Source organism: Pogoniulus pusillus, chromosome 1 (assembly GCF_015220805.1).
Source record: "Pogoniulus pusillus isolate bPogPus1 chromosome 1, bPogPus1.pri, whole genome shotgun sequence".
In the NCBI taxonomy this organism is placed as follows: Eukaryota; Metazoa; Chordata; class Aves; order Piciformes; family Lybiidae; genus Pogoniulus; species Pogoniulus pusillus.
In genome coordinates this window covers 28,507,523-28,529,387 of record NC_087264.1, presented here as the reverse complement: position 1 = coordinate 28,529,387, position 21,865 = coordinate 28,507,523, and the positions used below count along the sequence as shown (strand labels likewise).

General features: G+C 39.9%; 1 protein-coding gene across 1 annotated transcript in view; it reads left to right on the top strand.

The window, feature by feature from the left end:
* SPTBN5 (spectrin beta, non-erythrocytic 5) overlaps positions 1-21,865 on the top strand; it is a 97,773-nt gene that overhangs the window by 27,982 nt on the left and 47,926 nt on the right. The window contains exons 24-33 of the mRNA XM_064146220.1: positions 458-658; positions 2,089-2,205; positions 2,797-2,960; positions 4,404-4,536; positions 6,203-6,348; positions 7,407-7,521; positions 9,449-9,559; positions 10,688-10,867; positions 13,980-14,183; positions 16,273-16,422. Coding sequence (XP_064002290.1) covers positions 458-658; positions 2,089-2,205; positions 2,797-2,960; positions 4,404-4,536; positions 6,203-6,348; positions 7,407-7,521; positions 9,449-9,559; positions 10,688-10,867; positions 13,980-14,183; positions 16,273-16,422 — 1,521 coding nt within the window. The remainder of the gene's footprint in view (positions 1-457; positions 659-2,088; positions 2,206-2,796; positions 2,961-4,403; positions 4,537-6,202; positions 6,349-7,406; positions 7,522-9,448; positions 9,560-10,687; positions 10,868-13,979; positions 14,184-16,272; positions 16,423-21,865) is intronic.

Here is a 21,865-nt window from a genome sequence, read left to right as displayed (position 1 = left end):
AGACCATTCATTTTCTGGGATGTTTTATTTTCCCATCAGTAGCTCAACACCCCCAGCCTTGTGTCTCATCCCTTGACCTGCTTCATTGCCTAAACTTTCCTGCCTGCTGGACAGTGCATGGTAAGGAGAAGGGATAGAACCAGGCCAGAGTACCAGACTGAGGACTTTGGTGAGTAATGCTAAGTGGTAGGGAAGTTAAGGAATGTCTGCTGCCACCTTACTGACTTGCATCTCCTCCCTGAATGACAGCACAAGATCAGAGCATAGTACAAGTGAAGCTGAGACAAGTGGCTGAGGCTGCAGCTATTGTAGACACAAACAATCCTTGTGTCCACTGGTTGTGCTCCACCCACCATTACCAGATGCCAGTTTTGCTTAGGACTAAGAGCATGTGGAAGTGCTTTGTCCTCATGTACCCTTAATTTATTCTTATTTTTATTTTTTATCTGATTCCCAGGAACTGCAGGCAGAAGTGAATGCCCACAAACAGCAAGTCCAGAGAGTCCTGGATAAAGGAAGAACAATGATTGTAGACCAGCACCCATCAAGTCAGCAAATAAGTGTGAAATGTCAGGAGCTTGTGACTGCCTGGCAAGGCTTGGAAAAGGCCTGTGAGGAGAGAATGAAGCAGCTGCAGCACTCAGTTGGCTTCCAGGAGGTACAGGCATTACAGAAAAATGCTCACAGAGTAACCTCTTCAGACAAGCAAGAGAACCAAAGTATTACAGTGAATAACAAAACAGCTTTGCTGGAACTGGTATTCACATCAGTTGTTGAGACCCATGAGAATGGAGGACTTTGGGCACAGCTAACTGCAGCCCCCTGTCTAGAGTTGCTGCTCTAGAGGTTTGCCTTGGACTCTATACCCACCCCTTAGAGCTGTGTGTAGAAACGATTTCATCTAGTGGTAGTTCCTTTCTCAATATCTTTATATATAGTGTCAGGCTTTGACACAAGTAGTGAACTGGCCCTTCATACTGGAGAATTATGACAAGGAAATCAGAAAAGAAAGGATATGTTGTGCCATCCAGTCTTTGTCTCTCCCAGTTAGCAAAATGATAATGAGAAACTGATAATTCCCTTTTGCTCTCAGAGAGAGTGGGGACTTTTGGTCCTATTATTTTCTACAAAATACCAGACCTTTATCTTTGGCCCATTTGGGGGAAAAAAAAAAAGTCAAACAACAAATCCAGAACCTGAACAATTGCATGCAAATATTTATATCAATAATCCCAATTTTCTGTCATCAGTGGTTCATGGGGGAATGCAATTATTCAGGTAGCACATGTAGTTGTGTAGTTTTCTAAGCATAAACTGCATTTATATGGACTTCACAGATTCTGCTAAACTATGTTCCCTGTGGACTTCAATTATCTGGCTCTTATTTCCTCCACCTATAAAAATAGCTGTCCATACTATAGGCTTTATGAAGCCTTATTTTTATAGGTGATTTGAACTTCTCAGAAAGGAGAAAATATCACACTGATATTATGCAGTTAGCCTTTACCCTAAATGAATAAATGAAGGGAAGAATCAAGTAAGATGTGAAGAAAAGAATAGTGAGACAACTTGAAAGGTACTACCAAAGCTTTGATATCTGGAGAAGACCTTAATAGCCCTGCACTGAAGTCTTTGATCTATGGCCTCTTTCATCTTGATATGACAGGGAAAAAAACAGTGTGGAATAGAATTTCTTGGAATTAAATGTTCTTTATCTCTTGTTTAACAAACCATCACAGTAAATGCTGCAGTGCACCCTTCATTTAGTAGGTCCAAAAAACCCGACATGGAGTATTTTGAAAGTAGATCAAGGAGACACAGTCTCAAGTTGTGCCAGGGGAAGTATAGGCTGGATGTTAGGAGGAAGTTCTTCACAGAGAGATTGTTTTGCCATTGGAATGGGCTGCCCAGGGAGGTGGTGGAGTCACCATCCCTGGAGGTGTTCAAGAAAAGACTGTCTGAAGCACTCAGTGCCATGGTCTAGTTGACTGAATAGAGCTGGGTGCTAGGTTGGACTGGCTGATCTTGGAGGTCTCTTCCAACCTGGTTGATTCTATAATTGTATTTGCTCTCTCTTTTAACCAATAGTATTTAATGAATACTTCAGACCTGGAGGCTTGGATAGCAGAAAAATATCCACTTGTGACAAGCAAAGATTATGGTAAGGATGAAGATGGAACACTGAAACTCCTCAAGAAACACAAGGTATTTCTCTGCTTTAATTCTGCCTTCTTACTTCTTAAGTACTTAAGTGTCTAGCTTCAACAAGATGTTTTGCATTGATGTATGTCTGTGTGCCAATGGACTGTTACAAGAGAGCAATGCAGCTTAATAAGACTAGGAAAAGCATAGTTTGGGGGGAAAAGAAGACAGTGGATTGTTTTATCCTCTTTTTTTGAGGTCAAAAATGGCTATGATGTGATAACCTGTTTTTCAGTTTCAACAGAGATGTGCAGAACTCCTATTTTTTTTCCCTAAAATCAAAAGTACAGATGGAGTATTATTCCAGGGATACTTTTTTGCTGCCTAATAATGTGTCAGGAATTTCTAATTGTCTTTTAAATGTAAATTATTTTAATTTATGTACACATCCCCACCCCCTAAAAAAAAAAAAACAAAAAAAAAAACAAGCTCTACAAAATTATCTAAAAGTGATCAAGTCTTAGAAATGTTACACAGTTCCAGAAAGATTTTCTCCTCTTTTAATATCTTGGTGACTACACCATAGGCCAGGGCAAAAGTTTAAACAGTGATATATTTGACAACTGTGTCCCAATTCACTCTTTTCTCTGCCAGATATTGGAGCATGAGATTACTATTTACCAAAGTTTGGTGAAAGAACTGAGTGAAAGTGCCCAAACTCTTCCTCTTGTGGGCTCTATGCGCTATGATGACATTGATGCACCAAAGGAACGAGTCCATTCAAAACTTGAGGAGTTGCAACAACTAGCAGCAGCAAGGTATAAAGTAGAACTTCCTCTTGGATCCTACATTTGATTTAAACCCTACTGACATAAACAAAGGATATCTCTAGTTACCTCACTGGAATTTAGATAGTATACACCATAATCTATTTTTTCAATTGTACTTAGAAAATTATTTGGTTGTGCAATAGAATCCTGTGTACTTAAGAGCTCTTCATTATTGTGAAGCAAGAACTTTACATTTTATTTAGGAAGGTTTGCTACATTAAGGATTTGAAGCCCCCAGATTTCCTCTTTATCTCTCATCATCTTCCTATAAAATGACTTGAGAGGTCAGATGCTGATTTAACTTTGTGGCGTTTGGAATCTGCTACCAAAGGTGGAGGAAAGGGGATGGAAATGGTTTTAGAATATTTCCTTAATGTTGCTTGAAAGTTACTGAATTCATTGCATAGCAGAAGAGAGACAATTAGAGTTACTCTTATATTTATGTGGCTGTTCTAGTACATGAAGAGTTTTATGCTTAAATGAGTCATTTAGGTTTCATTTCACCTGCTTTCTATTATCGTAAGAGTAAGGTCTTTACAACAGGACAGTTTGACTGTACACAAGGTTTAAAAACACTTCTGGTTTCTTGTCAGGAAGGAACAAATGTTTGAACAGTTTAAGGTTTTTCTTCACACACACACAAAATTATTTTTTTACAAAGAAAAGAGGGTCTGTAAGTAGAAAATCAAAAAATCAGCCTAAATCCTAGAATAACTAAGCCTAGAGGAAGTTCTGTGTTTTACCTTTTGTTTTTATTCTTGGTTATGATTTTAAAAAGTAAAAGCATCAAGAGAAAATCCTGTGCATGAAAAGTTCAGAAGAAGAAATGCTCAGTCTAGAAATATCAAAACACTTGTGTGTGCTGAACGCAGAAATATTATGTGGGCATTCATGTTTGATGTCAAATTGAGTCTCCTGGTGCCTTATTGATGATCTCAGTCATCAGAAACACGCAGCAGGTTGCAGCAATTTCGCTGAACAGACAATGCAAACAGAATTGTCTAAAATGGCTTTCATAGCATTTGCCTTCCTGGTTGCAGAAAGAGCTCTTTCTCATTTTCACAAGTACTACAGTTATCTTCAGTTATCTTTAGAAAGATAGATTAAGACAGGTCTGCAAAAAAATATGAAGAGTATTCTCATGGGAAGGAAGAGAAAAAAAAAAAAAGAAACCAAAACCAACAAAACAACAACAGCAACAACAAAACACACCAACCCCCACAAATGAAAATTAGAGACTCACTGCCTGGGGACCTGGCTGTCATCCTACAATGTAACCTCCTATCTTGAGAAATAAAGTTAAGCCTTTCATTAAAGGTACGAATCTTGATGGTGAGAGGTTTGGGAGATTAATAGGAAGAAAGCTGCTGATTTTCCTTCTCTTCTGTTTCCTTGATCTAATGGTATTGTCTTGTTTCCTTTCCCCAACAGAGGGAAGAAGCTGGATGAGACCCTTGTCTTGCATGAGTTTCTACGAGAGTATGAAGATCTGCAAGGCTGGATCAATCAACAGAGACAAGCAGCCAGTTCTGAAGACTATGGGAATGATTATGAACACGTCTTGGTGAGTTCTTTAAGTAACAGATTTTCATTGCTATGTTTACTGCTAGGTCCATGTATTCAGTGCCTGTGAGTCCCCAGTAACATCAAGGAAACAGGATTCATTGTCTTTATCATCCATAATGCCCTGGAAAAGTAAGACCTTGTCCACATGGGAATTTTTGCCATCACATCAGAGACTGGCAGTGTGTGTGTGAGAGAGAGAGAAGGGGATAGAGAAGGGAGAGTGACCAAAGGGGAAAGGGAAAGAGAAAGAGAGTGAGAGGAGAGCAGAGAGACTGGAAAGATTCTAATCACAGAATGTCAGGGGCTGGAAAGGACCTCTAAAGATTACCTAGTCCAGCCCCGCTGTCAGGATAGAATCACCTGTACCAGATCACACAGGATACATCCAGGTGTGTTTTGAATACCTCTAGAGAGGGAGATTCCACAACTCCCCTGCCAGCCTGATCCAGTGTTCAGGTTACCCTTGAAATAAGACAGAGTGAAAAATAAGTATAAATAAATGGAAGATGGGAACAGAAAAGAAGAAATAGTGAACAGGAAGGATTGACTTTTTATAACAGGCAAGTTCCGTTGCCTACCTCCTGTTACTGTGGGGGCTGAGCTGCAGGAAACAGCTGCATGCTAAAATGTTTGTGTCTTCATAGAGCAACTCCTCTGTATTTTTAATAACCAGATATTCCAGTGTGGTGTCCATTAAGGATTTTTTTCATCACAAATGCTGATGTCCAGACATCTACCGCTAAATCTCCTCCCATGGTAGAGGAGGTAATCTAATGGCAGCCTGTTAGAAATCAATCGCCAATCAGAATCCTCATTTTTACAGTTTGTTTCAAAATGCCTTGAGTCCTAAATCTCAGAGTTGGACTACACTATTCAGTTGTAGTACCAAATACATGTGGTGGGTTAGGAACTTACACACACTATTGGAATTTACCAGTTTAGCTCAGACAGCTTGGAAGTAAGGTGAAGCTTTATTTACAGCAAAGTTAAGTTTATAAGCATATATACTCAAAATATTTACAAGTACTTTCAACTATATACAAATAAGTAATAATACAGAAATCCAAACTCCCTCACAGACAAATAAAGCCACCCAGAAGGACTCAAAGCTACCCTCTCTTCCTCCTTCTGCTTTCCCAGACAGACAAAGCTTACATTGTTTTCTGTTAGCCAAGATTAATGAGGAGGAAGTGAATAGATCCAGTGTCCTAGATCAGAGAGGGACAAATTGTTGACATTTTGGCATTTTATCCCTCTCAGCAAACCAATTAATGATATAGACTTCAGCATTATTTTCTTTTCACAACCAATTATGTAACTTCTCTCATTAAAATATTCCTCTTAGCCTCAAACCAGCACAATACACATTTGTATTCATTAAGTGAAAAGGTATCATTTAATAATTGAAGTTCATTGTACATTAAATATTTGTTTCTGTCTGCAGTAAGAATGTTTCTGCCACCCATCTGGATCACAAACCTCATGCTCATCCAATAATTTGTAGCTCCTTGTGGCTTTTGGATGTAAAATGCGATCGTTATCTGCACTTTCTCCATTTCCAAATATGATCAGCTTACTACCTGTCTTTTGCCTGTGCTGTAATAGCTGAGCTGGGGAAAGAAAGCACTGAAATTGCATTTTTGTTATTGTTCTTCCTTCAAAAGCAACTTTGTGCCAAATACGACACATTCCGACACCAGTTGGAAGCTGCTGGGAAAAGAGTTGTGGCCTGCCAGCAGCTGGCAGACAACCTGCTGAGCCATGGGCATTCCAAGTCCCAGGAAATTCGGCAGAAGCAGAAAGAGCTAAGGTAGGAAACTTGTGTTAGCTGTCTCCAAGTTTTACCCTCAGAATTCATCCTCAAAAAGGAGGAAGTGAAAAAGATAAGGCGTATCCTCCTGCTTCTCTAATTGCAAAATATGTGGTTTGCTCACTGATATGGAGCTGCTGCCATGCTCCACTTAAAAATAGACTACTATAATGCAGACTTTATCTACTTGCTGATTTGGCTTCTTGTAAATTGCATCAGAGGTGCTTTACAAGTAAGGGATGATTGAACTTTCTTTGACCTTTGGAACAGGATCACCTAATTGGAAGGGTAGACATTTAGTTACTTCCTTATTGCTATGTGAGTTTGAAACCCCTGACTGCTCTGCAGAACAAGGTTAATATATTCTGAGTTTCTCAAAGAACAATAAATTCACAGATCGGGTTGGGTGGGAATGGATCTTTAAAGGTCACCTGGCTGAACCTCCTGCAGTGAGCAAGGACATCTTCAACTAGATCAGGTTATTCAGACCTCCATCCAACATGCCCTTGAATGTTTCTAGGGATGGGGCTTCTACCACCTCCCTGGGCAAATTGGACCAGTATTTCTTTCACCTTCACTGTAATTACTTTCTTCCTTACATCTTTATGTCCTCTCTTTTTAATTTAAAAACCTCACCTTAAATCCTGTCACAAGTTCTGTTTAAAACACTGTTCCCATCTTTCTTATAACCCCCCTCTATGCACTGAAAGGCCACAATAAGGTCTTCTGAGAGCCTTCTCTTCCCCAAATCTCTAAGCCTTTCTTCATAGGAGAGGTTCTGATATAAAGTCCTGCGTATAAAAACCTGAAAAGAATATGAGAGTGGGACACCTTTATATAGGACCAATTTTTAAGTGTCTGGAACAGAAAAGGGGACATGGAGAGAGCAGGGTGAGAAACATGCTGCTCTTCAGATAATTACTCCAACAGAAGTTAACGGCAGGAATAAAGGACTAAGCAAGAGAAGGTCTTGTTTCTAATCTTTCTTCAGGCAGGTAATCTCCTTTACTTCTTGCTTGAATGTTTTACGTGGTTCTTTCCTCCATCCTCCCACATAGGAACTCCTGGGAGGAGCTGTTGGAAATTACCAAACTAAGAGGTGAGCGTCTGAGAGATGCTGAGGCAATTCACAAGTGTTATCAAGATCTGACAGATGCTCTGGCCCATATTGAGGTAAGAAATAATGGAAAAGTGGAAAATTTCATACAGTGAGAACTTCATTTCAGCTTAATTTGTGGAGTATTCTTATGATTCTCAGCATGGTTACTGCTGACTTCTACAAATTCTCAGTAGTGATTACTCAAAGTGGTAAAAAAAAAAAATCCTGGGTGGTGCTTAGATGACTGATCACCTTACAAGAACCACTGGTGAAACCAGATACAAGTAGAATTGCATAAGAGAGACAGAGGAGGGCTTTAAGTAAATTTTCTTACAGTGCAATGCACATGATAATTTTGTTTGCAGCCAACAGTCTTAACTAGGAAACCATTTACTGCCTCACTGTGATTCTTTGTACACCATGAGGTGAATAAAGAACAGTCTTGTGAAGAAGGCATTTGTCTGGATTACAGTTGCCATTAACCTGGAAGCTTGTCAGGCAATTATGTCACCTGATGCAGAAAGCTGTGCCAAAATCTCTTTCATTCTCATTTTAGTGCCCAGTACTGGCAATAATTTCAAGCAGTCCCAATGTGAAAAGTGGGGGAGAAGTCCCAATGAAAATGTTCACCCTTCTGGTTTATCTGAGCATCCTGATGAATTTCACAAATTGACCATACTGTAATGAGGGCAGTGATTTCCCTGGTGCAGATGTGTACAGGAAGCAGTGAGCCAACAGTTTCCACTGTTTGCAAGGCAACAGGGCTTTGTTAGGTTGTGTGCAGTTGCTGGTGCTGGCAAAGGCTGTCTTGGCAACTATATTATTCCTGTTTTCTTTTCCTGTCATGATTGGAAAATCAAGCATCATAATACTTCACTGTATACCAGCCAGGGGTTTCAGAACCTGGTACATATTTAACTTCAATGATGAAGTAGTTAATTCTGTGGCAGTGGCAAGGGAGACCTCAGAAATGTCTCACAGACTAGCTATTGGTTTGTCTCAATGCTGCAATTAGCCCAGGAGACCAATACACATTTCTTGAAACAAGTTTTATTCATAAGCTTCACTACTGAGTGGGAGAGCAATTTAGTCATCTTGCCCATCCCTTTCTGTGTACTCTGTCTACCAGGGAAAGCTATCTCTCATGAGAACATAGTACTAGATCTTAAGTCATGATCACCAGTGTCATCACATCATAGACACCTTCAACATGTGCCTCCCTTTACATTGCTTTGCCAAGATGCCTTGTTAATATCTCCAATCAGCCTGTGAATCTGTTACAGAAGTGAGCCTCTCCAGAGGTTACAAACATTCTGATTTTCACTTAAAATGACCTGGAGCAACATACTGTTCTAGAAACAGCGTGGTCCTCCAGTTAAAATGCCTTTTCTATTTACCTGCTCTGTTCCCAGTGCATGTCTGTGTGTGAATTAAATCTTCTCAAAAGCTTTGTTAGGCCAAATAAATGTTTAGGTCTCCTTTTATGTGATGGTCTCTCTCTTTTTTTTTTTTTTTTTTTTTTTTTTTGTGCAGTTTTACTGTAGTCTTTTTCTTTTGTATATATGATATTTTTATCTCATATTTCCTGAGCATCTGTAACTAAAATTTTATCTAAAGATGGCTCACAGACAGACCACCTGTTTATTCCAAAGAATGGCCTGGAACTGTTGGTGGTTAGTGATATATGTCATTATGGTGACTATTCAAGATTGCTTTCCATCTCAAAACCTGTATGATATTCTTCTATTTTCTCATCAAGGCAAAATGAGCTTCCATCTCTCACAGTCCAATTGGGTAGGTTAATCACTGAGATACTAAAAAGTGAGTTTTTAGAATAATTTTTTTTTTCCTACTTCCTTTAACCTACCATAGTTGAGTAACTCAGGATGTCCCTAACCATGCAGTATTGAGATGCACTACAAAAAAATCCCTGAAGTGGACTTACAGTGTGGTTTGCTTGGAAGTAAAAATAATAAAGATTTCTGTGATTTCTTCCTCTAGGAGAAGTCAAAAAATATTCCAGATGATATTGCTAAGGACATGAGAGGTGTGCAAACCCAGCTCCGGAACCATGTGGCCCTGGAGCATGAGCTCTCTGGGAATGAGCAGCAGGTAATGAAAGCCATTTGTGACCTTTGATGAGTAGCCAAAAGAGAAGTTTCCAAAACAATCATAGTAATAATTTGGCATTGTGAACCAAATTGTTACAGGCTTTTTGTGGGAGCCTGGGAATATCTAAGAATCTTCCTTTTTAGTACATTCAGGGTTTGATGGCAAAGTAGCTCATTTAAAGCCTTAGGAATAAAGGATGTATTACAATAAGTACCCACTATTGAGGTGATTCACAGGGGTATTTTCAACTGCTGTTTGAAATATGTGGTTTTGCCAGGCTTTATGGTGTGTTTACCACCATCTTAAAAGTGTTCCAGGTGATTACAGGGAAAAATCCAATACTTGCTTGATATTCAGAGAAATGGAATATTCATTGTGCTCAAAGTGCATTAACTCTGGAGAACTGTAGAAGGAAGGATGAGGCAGCAGTCTGGAATCTTCAACAAGTAATATAGGGCTAGGAATTGGACTGTGAGAAAGGAGGATGGAGTTCATTGTAAAAACTTGTGAAAAGTTTCAGCTTGTGGGAGCAGCTGCTGTTTAGAAAGTCTTCATGTATGTAGGAAATCTGTTTAGCTTCAGCTAGACCAGTAAAACTAGTATGAATTTTCTCTTCATCCCTTTCTTTAGTAAATGTAATGGTGTAGATAACACAGCATATGTTATACTGTCATTACTAAAGTAGTTATCCCAGTGCTCTTACATTTTGGCCTTGCAGCAGGTAACACTAGAACTGACCTTACAAGCTGCTTGTTACTTTTACAGGTGAAAGTGCAAAAGACATGCATGAACGGAATATAATCACAGTTAATCCGTAGGGCCACTGGGTGAAACAAAGCATGGATAGCTGCTAATTGTATTACTCATGCAAAAAAAGTGGTGTAATAAGATGGAGAAACAAAATCTGCTTGCCTATTTAAGAACTACCGTTGTGATGAGCCCTAGCAAACACTGGGTGTCACTGTTATTCCATAGAACTGAGGTTAGGGAAACTTGTTCAGCACTGGAAGTTAGGTCACGAAATGTATTTTCATGTACGATTAACACAACCCTTATCGTAGTTTTTCTGATATTCACTGGATCTCTACGACTCTCTTTTCTACCCCCTTCTTTCATCCTCGTGTATAGCTGCAGGAGCTCATCCACTCTGCAGATCGTGTGCTGCCCCACTGCTCAAAGAAGCAGGTGACAGACCTAAAAGCAAAGCAGCAGGCAATAGTGACCAACTGGAAGGCACTGAAGTGTAAAGTGGAACAACGCAAGAAACTTCTGGAACAAGCATACAAATTTTACCAGTTCCAGGCACAAGTAAGCATATGCACATGGAAAGGATAGTAAGGACAAGGCAAAATTCTTCTGCTATGCTTTCTCCTAATATGTGTTAGATTTTTTTAAGTCTTCAGCTTGGGAGTATCTTCATCACTAAATTAATATTGATGCATTTATACACTTGAACGTAGTTACCCAGAGTTCATTTTCTTACTGATTTGTTTCATAACTTGTCATAAATCCAGTTATTGACTTCAGATAGAAAATGTCCTGTTAGTGGCTGTGTATTTTTTCTTTTTATTGTTGGAACTATATCAAATACCCTTGTCTGAAATCTATCATGCCTCTTGTGATCTGAATGTCAAATCTATAGACCATTTCTTACTCCGGCAGTGTGTCCTTTATGCACTGGTAAATTTACAAGCAATGAGCATCTGAAAATATATAAATCAGTCAGTGCTTAACAGAAGAAGGCTACACAGTCATTTAGGCACTTTCTTAATATCTTTGAAATGAAATGACAATGCCAGGAGTCCATATTCTCAGTGATATGCCTACATGGGATTATGCCTCAGGTATCTACTTGTCCTGCTGATGTGAGTCTGCTGACAGGAAGTATTTCTGACCCCTCTCGGTTTTCACCTTCTTTCCCGACAATAGTTGTTGAATAAGTGAAGATCTTACTCTACAAATTTGGTAAGACCATCCTTCTGCCCAGATGGGACTAGGCAGGTTTATACAGCCATGTCTAATGACTGGAATATTCTCAGTAGCTCTAGGGCAGGTTAGAGCATCTTTCCTGCCAAATACCTCACAGACTCCTGAGTGCAAAGAGGCAGCTTACCTCCCTTTCCTCTTTCAGCTGTACCAAGAGGACCACAAGCTTAACATTAATCACAACTATTCAATATACAAGGCCTTTACATTATGAAATTATACACAGGTTGAGAAGTTAAACAACAACAAATCAGCTTCTTCATTAATTTAGAATTCTGCTCTTAAACCAACTAGTGTATCTTTTTGCATATCAAGTACAATTCTGGTTTAAGAGCAGAGCTGGCCTTGTCTGACAACAGTAATTGACAGCAGAGGGCTCCAAATTTTCCAAGAAACTCTGTCAAGGAAAGGATTTTAGACAGAGACTGAAAGTATTTATGAATTATCTTAGTTTCCTGTTCTGAAGTTTGTGCTAGAATGTGCATAGTCTCAGTCTGGCTCTTCTTAGGAGTTTCCTGCTGTTGGCAGTGGCAGTTCAATAATCTTTTATTGGCTCATAACTTGTTCCATTATATTAAATATACTGAAATTTATTTTTTTCCCAATGCTTATAAAAACTTACAAAGTCTTAGACATTTGCAATGCCAAGTGTAATGCCAGCATCTAGAGTGACATTCAGCTATGTGTGAATTAGTTTTGCAAATTAAAATTACTCCAATGCATCTGCACTATGTGGGTACCTTCAAAAGGCCACAGCTCTCCTAAACAGTCATTTAATAGCTGTATTTACTGGCTTTGAGAAAAAGAGCCTCTTGCCTTTAAATCCTGATATCTTAGGACACCAAATTGGCCAAGGTCACTTTTGTGGTACTTCTCCAAACACATTTTTTTTCAACTGGGTAGATGGTTCACAAGCCAGCTTTGAGCTGTACAAAATTTTAATGATAGTGATAATCATCCATAGGTAAAATAGAAAAGGCAAGAAGCTGTTTCCATTACATAATTTCCTTCAGTGAAAAAGCCAGCAAGCATTCACAAGAGAAAAACTTTAGTTCTCTGAAACAAAAAAAGGCATTTTTGTTTAGCAGGTACTATACAGTCTCTATGCATAAGAGTCTTTTAAAACACACTTATAAACTAAAAGACTGCTTGTCACCTCAGAATTGAATAAACTAAGCCAAACTGTAATTTCAATCCTCAGCACAGTCCCTTGTAGCTCTATTTGTAATCAGCTAACACGAAAGAGCAAAGCAGAGATGCCATGTGTAAGTGGAATAGTGAGGGAGCAGAATCAAATGCAGAACAAGACACATAGAAAATGTCAAGTTATTTTCACTTGTACAAGTTTCTTCAGAAATTATTTCTCACTGATTTGTTATAGAATTTTCTTTCCCATAATTGACTTAGCTGGATGCTTCAGATAGTTTAAGATATTATAAAAGTTTATATATTAGATTTTGAAAGTAAACTAGCATTGTGTTCTTGTTCCTTTTGGATTGTTTCTGTGCCAATCTCAGCCATGCAGTTCCACAAATCAAGAGCTGAATCTGCTTACCTAATAGGCTCAACCAATTTTTTTTCTGACCTGTGATTTGACTTTTTTTCCCACCTCTTTCAGAGTAAGCACATTGTTTTTTCACCTGAAAATTTACATTCATTGTAAAATGACAGGCTGGGAGCTGCCCTGCTGGAGAGCAGCTCTGTGGAGAAAGACCTTGGAGTCCCGGTGGACAGCAGGTTCTGCGTGGGCCACCAATGTTCCTTTGTGGCTGAAAGCCAATGCCATCCTGGGGTGCATCAGGAAGAGTGTGGCCAGCAGGTCTAGGGAGGTTCTTCTCCCCCTCTACTCTGCCCTAGTGAGACCACACCTGGAATACTGTGTCCAGTTTTGGGCTCTCCAGTGCAAGACAGACAGAGACCTGCTGGAAGGAGTCCAGCAAATAGCCACAAGGATGACTGGGGAACTTGAGGTTGGACTCAATGACCTCTCTGGTGATCCCTTTCAACCTCTAGACTTCTGTGACTCTGTGAATATGTCTACAACTTAAGTTTACGATAGACTTGTACCAGGCGAATCTAAGTCACAGAAAAGCAGAATGATATACTTTTGTCCTCTGTTGAGGGATAACACCAGAAAACGCTTAACTAATGATGGACTAAAGGGCAAGGAATGATGTCATATTGTCAAAGACAGATTATAATTATGCTATTACAAAACACATGTGATTTAACACAATGTGTATCAATTTCTGTACTCACCTACCCTTGTTAAATTCATGGAAGTACTTTAAGCTCTAATTAAATATTTTTCTTTCTTATTTTTTGTTTTATTACCTACTATTCACTTAAAGTTGAATGGCTGGCTTATGGTTTTCCTAGCTAGTAACCCAAGCTTGAGCTCTAACCTCAACTTCATTGTTTTCTTGGGTTCCAGGTGTGGGATTATTTCTCATGGACAGCAGAAATAATAAGAGAAATGAGAGCCAAGGAGACTATTCGGGACTTATCTACTAGCAGCCTGAGACTCACCCAGCATCAACAGCTACTGGCAGAGATTGAAGCACGAGAAGAGAAGTACAGCCATGTTGTACAGCTGGGACAGTCACTCCTGCAAGATGAGGAAAGTAGATCAAAAGAGGTAACTGAAACTCATTTTAGTTCTGGGCGCCCCAGTTCAAGAAGGGCAGGGAACTGCTTGAGTGGTACAGCAAAGAGCTACAAAGGTGATCAGGAGACAACATATATCTTATGAAGAAAGTCTGAGGAATTTGAGGCTTTCTAACCTAGAAAAGAGAAGGCTAAGGGGGGATCTTATCATAGGATCACAGAATGTTAGGGGTTGGAAGGGACCGAAGGAGATCAAGTCCAAGCCCCCTGCCAGAACAGGACCACACAATCTAGCACAGATCCAGACAGGCCTTGAAAGTCTCCGGAGAAAGAGACTCCACAACCTCTCTGGGGAGCCTGTTCCGCTGCTCTGTGACCCTTAGAATAAAGAAGTTCTCCTTTGTGTTGAGGTGAAAGATCTTGTGCTGCAACTTGTCCTATCGCAGGGAGGAAGTGAGAAGAGCCTGTCCCCCTGCTCCTGACCAGCCCTCGAATATTTATAAACATTTATTAAATCCCCTCTCAGTCTTCTCTTCTCCAAACTAAAAGGTCCCAAGTCCCTCAGCCTCTCCTCATGCAGCATGCCCTCCAGTCCCCTAGTCATCCTCATAACCTTCTGCTGGACCCTCTCTAGCAGACTCCTGTCCTTTTTAAACTGGGAAACCCAAAACTGAACACAGTGCTTCTAAATATTTAAAGGGTGAGTGCCAGGAGCATCGGGCCAGTCTTTTTTCAGTGACAAGACAAGAGGTAACAGACACAAGGAAGCTCTATCTAGACATGAGGAGGAACTTCTTTACTTCGAGGGTGATAGGACACTGGACAAGATGAATGACATCTGGAGTCATTCAAAACCTGCCTGAATGCTGTCCTGTGTAATCTGCTCTAGGTGGGTGTGGTTGGACTATATGATCTACAGAGGTTCCTTCCAACACCTATAATTCTGTGTGTGGTTTGCTATGTAATAAAGATAATTCCACTCACTTTCCAGGCAGACTTCCACACAAATACTGTGTGTTGCATTACGATGCTATACCCATACCAGTCCAAGATGGACAAGTACCTGTCAACCAAAGAATGAAAACACTCAAACATGATCTGGTATAGGTGATCCTGCTCTGGCAGGAGGGGTTAGACTAGATGATCTTGTGAGGTCCCTTCCAGCCCTGACTTTCTGTGATTCTGTGATATGAGAGATTTTTAAGATTAATGGAAACATTTTCTGTAGTAGTGAATTATGGCAGTATTTTTAACTCCGTAAAAATGAAAAATGGAAATCAAAATATAAGCTTACTCAACACAGAGAGTTTCAAAGCTTCTCCCAGCGTAGTTTCTTTTTGTTTTCCAGTACTTTCTATTTTGCTTCTCTGACAATTCATTTACATATCTTTTTTATATCTTCAGAAAACTGCAAAGTTTGTGCACATTACTGCCTCATCTGACCAAGCTATTTCCTGAAAATTTGTTGAATGTTGCAAAGTATTACTAGAGTAACTAGAAATCTTCCTGAGTGTAAAGTTCTTTGGCGGACTTCACACAGGGGGAAAATATGGAGTGGGGCGGAGAACCACAAAAAACCCCAACGCACCCCTCCCCCCAGAGGAAAAAATAACCAACCAACTAAAAAAAAACAAAACAACCCCTAAACATATTTATAGAATATTTCTATGTATAGAGGCTTTGGAAGCTGAAATTACACAGTCTAACACCAAGGCGCTGATCAGGAGAATACACTGCACTTAATAACTTAAGTATCTGTCCTATTCCAATTTCAAACGCTGTAATTGAACTGCTATGGCTGAAGATAGCAGAGAATTAGACTAAAATTAGGATAGAATTTGATTATAGACTGTACACTTGAGAAGCAGTTGCCTTGCTCTTAACTTGGACTGTTGTACATGCTGTTAAGAGGCACTCCCCCTTTCCTTAAATGAAGCACCTCTGGTTATCTCTCTACCCAAACAAAAGTACTGGAACTTGTTCCACTTTTTCTGTTTGGTAATTCTATTGCAATTTCAGGGTCTTATCCACCAGTCCACTTAATCCTTTCTCTTCTCACCTTTCCCTGGTCCATGTGGTATAAAAATTAACATAAGTCTTTTATTGGAAATTGTGTTCAGATTCAGCAGAAGCTAGATGCTCTCTTGGAAGAGAAGGAAAATGTATACAATGAATGGAAACAGAAGAAGGAGTGGCTGGAGAAAATACACCAGGAACAAATGTTCTACAAGGACTGGGATCACCTAGACATGCTTCTCAACTCACAGGAGGTGAGTGAATTATGAACTTGAAATAGGCAATTAAATTCTTCAAGCATTTGAATTCTTCCAAACTTAGACACTACTCTTCTCCCACAGCTTAAACTCCTGGGGTTTGTGTATAGACAAGACTCTCCTTTTACTATTATTATTTGCATTGTGACCTCACTTGGAGACTGTAGCTATGTACAAGATCCCCTTTTCTTAAGGGGCTTAAGTGCAGAACTAGAAACAAAAGGATGATTCTCACCTGAAAAATAATTGATTGCAAATAAACATAAGAGCTGACAGATAAGAGTCACAACAGAAGAGGGAGACAACAGTCCAGTATCAGTCTGCTTTACAAACAGATCTCAGCAAACTAAATCCTTAACCACAAAAAAATCTGGCAAATTTTTGAGTAGGTTTCAGAGAGAAAAGAAGTAGAAAAGATGGTTTGAAGGCAGGCAGGGGGATTACTGTGCTGGTGTTGCTGGAAGCCTCACTCTAGTCTAAGGGTTAATGCTGAGAAAATACAAGTATGGAAAATGGATGTTGGCAGTGTGAGTTAATTCAGGAAAATGAATTTATTTCTTAGTTCTGAAAGAGGGTTAATACCAGTGTGGAGAACAACTGAAAGAATTTGATTTTTCATGGTATCACCAAGGTTGGAAGAGACCTCATAGATCATCAAGTCCAACCTGTTACCACAGAGCTCAAGGCTAGACCAAGTTCAAGACTAGACCATGGCATGTATTTTTAGAAATACTAGTTTCAATTTCTTGTGGTAAAGGAGGAAAAGAGTGGAAAAAATCTTCTTGTGAGAAGGGTGACAGATTTACAATAAAGAAGCAGAAGGACCTTTTTATTATCACCATTTTGTAGCTCTTCAAATAGCTAGGACATTTTTCATCAATATTACCTTGCGTCTTTCTTGCAGCTTTCTGGACTCATGGAGCTATTTAAAATGGTTCACTTGAAGGTTTGACATTTACTATTACAAAACTGAGTACAGAATTTAGATGTTGTTATGTGCAAATTCATGAATTGATAGATCAATGTAACTATGCTGAGACTTGGCATGCAAACCACATCAATCAGTTGAAGGTTGCCAAACTGAAGGGTTGAAGCCAAGCTAAAGGAGGCTGTACCTTTGGGTCCTTTCTTATTAAGGAAAAATACTAAATGCTCCAAGACCACTGGCAGCATAATACAATGATGCTCAGTTTGTGCTGAGCTTTGGTTTCCAACAAGACTTTGCCACTGGCACTAAATCTTTTGGAAAACTGACTCTGAGCTGCACCGTGCAGTGAAACTTAGCCCTTGAAGGCTTGAGCTTCACATTCCTTGAAGGAAATGCATATCTTCATAATGCCCTACAATTGACTTCCCTGGTAAGCACAGCCTGCATTCCGAGTTGGCACCAAAACATGAAACTAACAGTTTCATCTAGGCTCAGGTTTCTGGAGTTAAATATTCCCTAGTTGTGCCATTTTTCGGGGGGGGGGGGGGGGGGGGGGGGGGGGTTAGGGTTTTTTTTTTCATTGTTTTTTCTTAATTGGTAAATGGCACAATTTGCATTATATCTATCTCAGTTCCCTACCAAGCAGTGATACATCATGGCTAAGCTCCTGCCAATGTATATTCTCTTTTCACAAACTGGAGATCAGCTAAACACACAGACTGTGGCATCTACTTTGTTGTACATACCTCAGAGGTAAATGTGTAGAAATCTTCTATGGGTTAGTTTTTTCTTCCCCTTCACTCAAGAGTCTTGGCAGCTAAAGACAACGTACTCTTATGTATGTTGCACCTGGTTGCACCTGGTATTTTCAGTATGCCCTCAGCACACTCTGTACAGATAAAATGCACTTCAGGTAATTTATTTACTGAGATAAATTTGCCATTGTCATACATTATGAGGTAGAATGCCACAAAAGGGGGTGAGTGTTCATCACAAACTGGGCAAATTCTCTTGGTAGGATCAGTCACTCCTGCCACAAGTTTCTTCAGCCAAAGCCTGATAAGGAAGATAATGACCTTGAGGATCATGAGGGTTCTGTAATCACAGTCTTTCTCCCGCAATACTTTCTGAGCTTCCAAGATGCCTGGTGCCCATTGTTTTCACTGTGACTAAGTGTTCAGAAGGTAGAAGAGTAAGGTGTGAATATTTGACTGTCCCTCAAAGCACCCCTTCCCACCAACGACATTTTATGGTCATGGTGAATGACAGAGAAATAAGGAGAAGGGAATGTTGACAAGTTGTTCGTGTCCATGGGGGTACAGAGAAAGAGAGAGCCACAGTTGTTTCCTCCACCACACTCTACATCTGATTTTTTTAATTTTCATTCTTTTAAAAAAGAGCACTTGAGTTGAGAAGAATACTCTAGCTACAGAAGGGAGATTCACCCATGTTTCATTTCTCATTTTTGCTTACATTAAATCCTCAGAAAAATACAACTGATTGAAGAACTGTTTCTTTTCTAAGAGGTCTGTGCATGTAAAGAATTGCAGTTGCATGCTCTCAGACTTACTGTTATAAAACAGGAGAAAAAACTCACAACAGTGTGATCACATAGGCAAATGTCTATATTGCAGTCAGTGACCTGCAATATACCAGGGAAATGAAGAATGCTAATAGATGTATAAATTAGTAATCTGGGTATCAGTCAGCTGTAAGCCTCCTCCTTCACTGACACAGTCCCTGCCATCACCAACCTCCCACAGTGCCTAAAAGAGTTTGTTACGAATTAGTGCTCAAATTTAACCCAAGAAATGTGAAAGTGCTGCTAGAAGGGAAAAAGAGATGATGAATTTGTTCATATCCAAGGATGCAAACAAGCAGAACTTCAATGAACTGTAAGCATTCTGCATGAAGTTTAACTTGCTACTCTGGGTGTACAAATTAGGTGAATTCTGTGGACACTTTTCCTTTCAGACATCACTCACTTTCCTCCATCATAATGTCTCACTTGCGCTCTTCATTCTCTTCATCTTGATTTTAACTCATAGCTAACACTGAGCAATAGCATCATGAATTTAAAAACCCTACCCAGGAACATTAGCTGGCCTCAGACCCAGTGAGTATTGATGAAAGCACATCTCAACTTCACAAATTCCACAGCTACCTGCTCATTTTAAATCAAATTTTGCTGCCTTTAAGTCAGTTTTACTGATTTGACACCTGGCAGTGTTATCAAACACCTCAGTATCGAAGAGCAGGGTTGGTCCATAGTGACAATCGTGACAAACACAGAATGATGCAGGCTTTTAGGCTGCTGAGAAGTCAGATGAATGCTTGAGAAGTAATTTTGTATGCTTACATACAAAATAAGCTGTATCTTTGAAGAATTTGAGGGATGAAGTCAATAAAGAAGAATACCATTGCAAGAAGATGATAATTTGCTGCAGTTCATGGAAGAACAGAGAGGAATTTGCCTTCTACTGGATTTTAGTCATTCTCTTAATATGCAATGCATCAGCCTGGCCCTGAAAAGAAACAACAATACTGTTCTGGTTCCTCTACATCTGGAATTCCTCTGTTCCCAGAACATGCCATATTGTTTTTGTTCTCTTCTCTGAGTGTGATCATTCATCACACAGGCTGTACTGCAGGACTCCCCTTTAATCAAGGGAGAGAGAGCAAGAATTTCCAAAGCTGTCTTTTGCAGCTACCACCATCTGCCTTATGGATCAGTATATACAATTTGACAGTGAAGTGAGGTTCCCTGGTCAGTTTCTGTTTTATTTCTCTGTATTTGAAGAACAATTTTGGACGGAGCTCTGTTACTGCTCTACAGACATGAAGTGAGGTTGCATAGTGAGGCAGACTGATCCTTAGGGAGACAGGCAGGATGGTAGGAAAGCTGTCCTTTCAAATGTGGTTTCAAATAGTGTTCAGCCAAGGCATTAATTGAAGACACTCAAACCACTTTCCCAATGGGAATTTTGTAATTTTCTGCTTTCAGAAAGGACAAAATCAAACACATATTCAAAAAATATTCCTATCAGGCAAACAAATACAAGCCATCTCTCCACCCCTTGTGTTTCCTCTGACTTTTGTGTTTCAGGCAAAACTCAGTCACGTGCATTTCACTTTGCACATCTGCAAAATATGTGCATGAAAAAGCAGTTTCTACTGTCCCATAATTTTCTGATCCTATTTTTCCAATATTTTATATGCCTTAGGCCACGTGTCTCCCTCAACAGCAAGGAACAGGGGAGGGCAAAAGGCAACAGAGAAGCTTCAAACTAAGAGCTGCCTACTGAGAACTGCGCTCTCATTTGCTGTGCCAGTGTGACAGGCTTGACTTTATGCCAGCGTCTTATATTACATCCGAGTTGCTGAAACCTTTGAAGGATTTCTGCAGAGTTTAGTCTAGGATAGTTCTATGTTAAAGCAAAAAGAGCACATGTGGAGAAAATTAGGCAAACATCTATCTTTTAAATTTTTCTCTTTTTTTAGTATGGATTCATACTGTGCCATTGCATGGAATTGTTGTAGGAAACTCTCTTAAGACCTGCAGATGGAGATTTTGCCATTTGGAGTGCAAACCTGCAACAGCTGAAAAAGAAGGAAAAAAACCCTACTTTTGCTTTGAGCAGAAGCAGTGCCCGGTACAGTTTGCTCCATTCTAACCTTTTCACAGCAGCAGATGCAGTGCTCAGGTTAGCTGCTTTCCTTTTTTTTTTTTTTTCGGAGATGAAATAACAGCGAGTCCACAGGCTGTCTCTGGCAGGCATTTTTGGCTCCCTCCTACTCTGTCTGCAGTCTCACTGTCAGAACTCTCAGGGAGAAGAACCTCATGCTCCGTAATTTATCTTTCTGCCCATCCCACACTCATATCACTTTGCAGACGTGACAGGAGGTGGTAGCAGCATTAGAAGAGCTGTGAGTTTTAATTTTGAATGTGGATTTTTTTAGTTTATACAACTTTTTTTTTCCTGGAGAGTGTTTATTCGTCTCTCATTCCTTTGCTTCAGAGGAAGAATGGAAATTTCCAGTGCCAAAGGAAAAAAGGATTAGGAGTTGGTTTTAAAAACAGGGGGAAAGGCAAGCTTCTGTGGCTTTGATTTTTGCATCGTTTAGAACTAAGCTTCAGAATGTCATGCAGGGACCATCACTGCAAGCTTTCACCTGCCACCTATGTCTCCACTGTGCAAGTGATGCTGTCTGCCAGCAGACAGACTCCTCCTCTACCTTTTGAGTCTGCTGTGCAGGACAGGCCTTTTCAAAAGATGCAAGTATCAGCATGGCATCCTCCCACTGGTCAATCCATTGCAGAGCTTGCTCCAGGAAATGGCAACTCATCACCAAGCAACATGTCTTCTGCAGCTTACCGTTCAAGGCTAGATGTCGTCCTGGCACACACAGACCAGAGGAAAGGTTTGGGAAGCACTACTCACTGTGTCAGTCTATCTGATGAGACATCTAGATGTTCCAGCTCTCCCAGGCACCCTCTGGACCATGGATATG